A 6651-nucleotide genomic window follows, 5' to 3' on the forward strand; every position below is an offset into this window, starting at 1 on the left:
TATATATATATATATATATATATATATATATTAGTTTAGTTGGACACAATACTTTTATTTATTTTTTAAATCTTTATGGGGTGCTGAGGATCAAACCCAGGGCTTTGCACGTGCTAGGTGAGCGCTCTGCCGCTGAGCCCCAGCCCTTATTTTCTTTTTTTCAATGGTGCTTGGGGATTGGAACCAGGGCCTTGTGGACATGCTAGGCCCACGTTCTACTGCTGAGCTACACCCCAGACCTTTTCTCTTTTTTTTATTTTGAAAGAAGGTCCCCCTAAGTTACTGAGGCTGGCCTCAAACTTGTGATTCTCCTGCCTCAACCTCCTGAATTGCTGGCCTCAAACTTCCTCCTGCCTCAGCCTCTGGAGTCGCTGGGATCACAGACGTGTGCTACCCCGCCCGCTTACTGCGATTTTTTTTTTTCTAAATGTGCACATTTGTTACTTCATGACTTCTTTAATGGAAAATAAAGCAAAATAAACAAATTTTTAAAAAGTAAAAAGAAGGATTTCTCGCTGTCCTCAGTCACCCTCGGCTCTGACACCCTGCGTCCCCTGGTCTAGCCTTCTACCTTTTCCCTTCCGTGGGCTACAGCTCTCTGCCCCCCACCAGGCTGGGGCTGCTAAGTGGGTGAGATGCCCGGGGCCCAGGGAGGCTCCTGTCCCTGGGTAGAGATTCAGAGAGGGGGTTTGGTTTGGGCGGTCCCGGTCCAGGGCCATCTCTTGGCAGCATCCTGGCCTCACCCGCCCACTCGGCACCCCCCGCTTGGCTCCCCGAGGGGAGCCCCACGGCCGCGCACCTGATTTCCAGATGTCCAGGTGGGCGTGCAGCACGTCCCCGCCCAGGGGGGAGCGCTGGCGGAACTGCTCCTCGGACAGGGCGCACAGCTCCTTGCCGCCCAGGTCCTGGAAGGCCCTGCCCACGGGGGGCAGGCGGTACTGGTGCTCGGTCCACAGCAGCCACTTCTGCACGTTGCCGGGGCTCCAGCCCACAGGGTCTGCGTGGGAAGGGCCCCTCAGCTCGGGCTTGGGCGCCACCCACGGGTGCCCCACCCACAGCTGATTCACCCATGGGAAACTGTGGCCTCGGCCATGCGTGCCTCGGATGGGGACAAGCCAGACTTAGACGGGCCTGGGGGGGGGCCCTGTGGAAGCAGGCACCCCAGGAAGGAGGGGACGCAGGGGAGGAGCTGGGCAGAGAACCAAATTTGGCTCAGGGAAGGGCCTGGCCTCTGCCCGGCCTCTCACCCAGGCCTCGGTCCCCTCGGACCCCTCCGGCCTCCAGAGGACCTTTCAGGACAGCCCCAGCCCTGGCAGGGATGGTGACAATAAGCTAGAGACACCAGAGCTTCTCCCTAGACGCCTCTTGCCTTCCCCAGACCAGAGGAAAACCTAACCAGGAATGCAGGTGACAACCCCAACACCATCCCCGTCATCTTACAGAGAAGGACACATTGAGCAGCTACTATGCAGCCCACCCATTGTGAGGTGTTGACCTCACAATGGGCGGGCTGCATAGTAGCTGCTCAATGCACGTGTGTGGAAGAAAGAAGTGACCGGGGGCAGGGCGGAGATGGGGCAGCTACAGGACTCGGGCCAGGAGGGGCACACTGGCTAGGTCCCAGTCTCCCGTGGGAAGCTACCCTGGAGGGAGCCCGGGCTGGGTACAAAGATCGTCGCATCCAAGGGAACACCATGGCCCGAGGCCGTGCCCCAGCAGGTGACCTGCAGGCTAGGCTGCTCCCGCTTCATAAACCCATTTTCCTCCCGAGGTCAAAGCAATTTGTTTCTGTCCCCATTGTTCTGAGAGCGCGTCCCTCCCAGGCCTCGTGTGGGGGAAGAGGCGTCCTGGGAGAGGCTCTGCGTCGGGGCTGGCACAAGTGTTGGATATGGTAAGACGGGGGTGCCCCTGAGTGTGGGCACCATGTGGGACGCTGGGGAGCAGGGCTGGGACAAATGGATGTGTGACGACCCCCCTTTCCCTTGTGAAAGCTGCAGGGTGAATAGGGACGCTCAAACGTGAGCCCCCAAACAAAGGTGCCAGGGGGATGATTCACCAGGGACGAGCCCCACGGCATCAGCTCCATGACCACCCCAGGCCCGGGCGCACACATGCTCGGCCCCTTGTGTCCCCTCCTCCTCAGAGCCTCCTTGCCACCAGACCAGGGACACATTCTATTTGTGACCTGCTTTCCTCTCTGTAATGTCAGTCCATGAACCTCATAGTGACCTCTGTGTTAAGTCACCACTCGGTTCCCCAGGCCTAGAACAGGGCTGGCCTGGGAAGAAGCCCCTGTGGTTGAATTTGTTCCACAGCTGTTTATTGAGCATCTGTTATGTTCAGGGTGCTACCCTAGGAACTAGGGCTCTGGAAATGAAGAAACAGAGGAAAATCCCTGCCTTTGTGGAGTGCATATCATAGTGGGGGACACACAGTCAACAAGATAGGAAAGAAGCAGCATGTCAGACGGTTGGGCTCGCTGTGAGAGATCTAAAAAGAACTATGAGAGATAAGGAGAGTCAGAACATAGTCAGCAATTTCTTTCTTTCTTTCTTGGTACTGGGGGTTGAACTGAAGGATGCTTTACAACTGAACTACATCCCCGGATTCTCTATCCTTTTCTTTTTTTTTTTTTTTTTTTCAATTTTGAGACAAGGTCTTGCTAAGTTGCTGAGGCTGGCCTTGAATTTGCAATCCTCTTGCCTCAGCCTCCCAAGTTGCTGGAATTGTGGGCGTGTGCCACTGCACCTGGCTGTGGGCAACAACTCCAATAGAGGGACCAGAGAAGGCCTCATTGAGGGGGTGTCTGTCATCAGGACCTGAAGGAGCCCAGTAGGTATTTGAGGGAAGAGTATTATTCTATGGTGAGGGACCAGCAGGTGCAAAGTGGTGAGTGTCATGGGAACAGCAGACAGGCTGGTGTCGCTGGAGCAGAGATGAATCCCAGAGGAGGTGGGCCAGGTGACAGAGCCTGAATTCACTGGGGACACTGGGCAGAAACCCTCCCAGACCTGGCTTCAGCTGATGTGCCTTGTGGGCTGTGTGAGGAGTCCCAGCGTCCCTGGGGCCGCCTGGGGCTGGGGCAGGTGGCCTCATCCCGTCCAGTGGTGCCCACCCTCCTCAGCCCTGCCCTGCCCTGCCCAGGGAGGCCCGCTCACCTGCGGTGATGCTGAGCAGCCTGCAGGCCGTCTCGATGTCCTTGAGCACCTCGCCCACCACCATGGACTGCACCTGCTCCAGCGAGTGCTCCTCCAGGGCCAGCGCCCCCGGCACCAGGTCCAGGCCGCCCCCCGGCGCCTGGCTGTCGATGACCGGGCACTGCTCGGGCTCCTCGGGCGGCTCCTCCCGAGCGCTGGCCGGGGGCCCTTTGCGGCCCAGGTCCCCTCCTCGGGGTAGAGCATGTCAAAATAGGAGAGGTAGAAGGCGGACAGGCCCTGGTCGGGGTGGCCGGGCGGCGGGGCTCCAGGCCCGTCTCTCGGCGCCGCCCCTTCTCCAGGCCGTCAGGGGGGCAGCAGCAGGCAGCCGGGGGCGCGGCGCTGGGGCTGGCGCTGCCCATGGCGCCGGGGCTCGGGCGGGCGGCGGCGCCTGCGGAACGAGAGGCAGAGTCAGCGTGGACTGTCCCGGGGCCGCTAAGCCGGTTAGGGACGAGGCCGGTGGGCAGTGGGCCCGGCCTGGGAGCTGGGCTTCTGGGTCACTGGGCAGCAAGGCCAGGGCCGGCGGGAACCTCGGCCAGGTGGGAGGCGCCGGAGGGCCGTGGGCAGCGCCTCCCCTGCGGCCGGCTCAGAGCAGCCGGAGGTTCTGACCGGCCAGTCCCCCCGACGGCTGAGGAGCCCCACTGGGCAGATGAGCAGAAGAAGGGCTGGACTGGAGCCCTTGATGTTCAGCCTGTCCTGTTAATCTAACCTGAATCTTTCCTGCTGTAGCCAAGGTGTTTTTTTTTTTTTTTTCTTTTTAAATCCTGCCTTTTAAAATTTTGTTGATTTTTGTTTCCATGCTGGGGCTGGACCCATGCCAGGTGGGTACTCTGCCACCAAGCCTCACCTCCCCTGTCCTTCTATGCCGCCCTTGGCAGGGTGTGGAAGGAGGAGGTCACCGAAGGCTGCCTGCATCACCAGCCCCGGGAGAGAAGAGAGTCCCTCCCCAGGGTGGAGACAGGAGCCCCCGCAAGTTGGGAGCTGTCCCTTCCCCTTCCCAGGGGCTGTCGGGGTGTGAATGGAGTCACAGGGAGCGGCTCTAAGACACCCCCCCCGAGTCCTGGTTCCCCCCCGCCTCACCCTTCCTTGGAAAGCGCTGCCCAGGGCCCCCCAGCTCCCCAGCCCTCTGGGGTGGTGCCCAGTGCTGGGCTTTCCTGGTGGGTGACCGGGTGGCTCCAGAGAACAAGAGGGCCCTCGGCATCTCGATGCCCCCTCCTCACTGCTGCCCCAGGGCCCCCAGCCCCCGCTGGCCTTGGCACCAACTCAGAAGCCCCCCACGGCCAGCTGCCCGGGCCGCATCAGACCACCCGGCTCGGGGGGCAGGGACTGAAGAGGTGGGTGTCCCCTAGGACACCAGGCTCCTGGGGACAGTGGGTGATGTGTGGGCCCAAGGCTCAGCACACATCCAGACACAGGCGGAAGGTCACCCAGGTGCTGCGGCAGAGGAGGAAGGGAAAGGACAGGAGGGACGGAGGATGACCAAGGGGCCAGGGCCGGGGACTTGGCCCCTCCCTCCAGGCCGTGCGGATGTTAAAACCAAGGGTCTCAGAATGTGGCGCCCGGACCAGCAGCAGCAGCAGCAGCGCCTGGGAACTGGGTGGAGACCCAAATCCTCAGGCCCCCTCAAAGCCAGAGTCGGGAGCCCTGGGGCAGCTGACGCCCACTCTCTGGGCCTCTGAGAGTTCAAGTTTGAGTTCCGTTTCTTTTTGCACTGGGCCAATCCAGGGGCGCTTACCCACCGAGCCACATCACAGCCCTTTTTATTTTTCATTTTGAGACAGGGTCTCACTAAGTTGTTGAGGCTGAGCTTGAACTTGTGATCCTCCTGCCTCAGCCTCCTGAGCTGCTGGGATCACAGGCCTGCGCCACCGTGCTTGGCTTGAGTTGCCTTTTTTAAAGGTATCTGGCCGGCGGGAGGAGGAGACTCATCTGAGGACTGATAGCTTCTTCCAAGGCCAAATTTATAGGAGTTCGCTCCCAGCGTGGAGGGCGTGTGTTTCCCGGCCCATCCAGTGTGGACTGACCTGCTCAACCTCAGTGTGCGCTTGGCCTTTGCCCCTGCAGATGGAGCAAGGGAAAGAACCTGGTTTGAAATGATATCCCTTCCTCTCCAGGTAGCAAAACTTGGTGAATGGGGCCCAGCTAGAATTTCAGCGCCCTCTACCCATTCCTCTTACTCAGTGCCCAACCTTCCCAACCTTCCATGGCAGCCCCACAGTTTCCTGTGGTAGCGAGAGTGCCAACAGGAGAGAAGGGTGTTCCCTTTGATTCTAACTCTTCCTTTCAAGGGCTCCTTTAAGTGACAAGGAAGAAGAGGTCAGGGTGGGTGGGGTGGGCAGGGACAGGGGGGCTGGTGGTGGGGGACAGAGGGCAGGTCTGGAACCATTTCAAGTCCTTCTGTGCAAACACTCATGTGTGCCATGGGCCCATGCTATTTACCCAGGCCGCGCCAACAGCCCTCGGTGGCCCTGGGTCCCCACCCCAGCCTGGGCCCACACCCTAACCCTAGGCAGCTCCACCCCCGAAGAGCCCCCACACTTTCTCCTTCACCTCCCGCGAGCCTCCCGCCCCGTCCACGTCCTCAGAACCCCCTGCCTGCCACGTTAGGGCAGCCTCTGCCAGCTCCCTGGGCCTCCTGCCAGGGAGGCCGCTTTCCCAAGAAACAGGAGGCTTCTTCCCTCGTGACCTCCTGTTTGCTCAGCCTTGGCCGCAGGTGGGAGGGGAGGCCACGCCTGGGGTCCAGGGCACCATGGCGGGGGTCGGGGGGTGCTGGGCGGGGTGGGGGCAGCACTGGCTGTTTGGGATGTACAACGCGTCCTCACCTCGGCCAGGGGTCTGCACGGCCCCGTGTCGGCCCCTCCCCGGGAGAGAGAGCCTAGGGCCCTATTGTCATCCCACCTTGCCCGGGGAGAAGTCGGGGTGCAGAGAGGTGAATGACCCAAATGCGGGTCCTTTGACTCCTAGCTCAGGGCTCCCTCAGCAGCGGGGATCCCCACCCCTCCACGCCCCACACCCCGCTTCTTGTCACCCCTGAATCCCCCCAGGAACCTGCTACCCACTAAGCCTGGGTCCCAGTTCTAGCACTTTCTGCTGAAACCCAAGTTAATGGTTGACTGCGGTGGAGGAAGGTCCCCCCGGCGGTCCAGGTCTGAGGGGCCTGGGCTGGCTGGCCAGGGGGCAGGGCTGATGAGCCCCACCGGGGTCCTGGCGCCCCCACCCCCAGGTTGCAAGCTGGCTCGGGAGAGGAGAGTTTGCTGCACAGTGAGCCCCTCCCCAGTGCTGTCCCCAGGGTGTCCACTTACTACCCAAAGCCGGGGGACACACACGCAAGGACCCTGACCCATAGGCACAGACAGTGAGGCTGGGGGACTGCAGCTGGCCTGAGGTCTGCGTGGTCGTGCGGGGACTCTGACCACGGGATGAGGAGTCCCGGCTCCTGCTCCGACGCACCCCCCCC

The 6651-nt window shown here is 61.0% G+C and overlaps 1 protein-coding gene across 1 annotated transcript in view; it reads right to left on the reverse strand.

Annotated features, from left to right (window-relative positions):
* Nucleotides 1-4395, reverse strand: part of Spdef (SAM pointed domain containing ETS transcription factor) — a 9118-nt gene extending 4723 nt beyond the window's left edge. The window contains 4 exon segments of the mRNA XM_048805717.1: nt 800-997; nt 3159-3365; nt 3368-3490; nt 4275-4395. Of these exon segments, the coding sequence (XP_048661674.1) occupies nt 800-997; nt 3159-3365; nt 3368-3490; nt 4275-4395 (649 nt within the window).
* Nucleotides 4396-6651: the final 2256 nt, after the last annotated feature.

This window comes from Marmota marmota, unplaced genomic scaffold (assembly GCF_001458135.2).
Source record: "Marmota marmota marmota unplaced genomic scaffold, marMar, whole genome shotgun sequence".
NCBI lineage: Eukaryota > Metazoa > Chordata > Mammalia > Rodentia > Sciuridae > Marmota > Marmota marmota.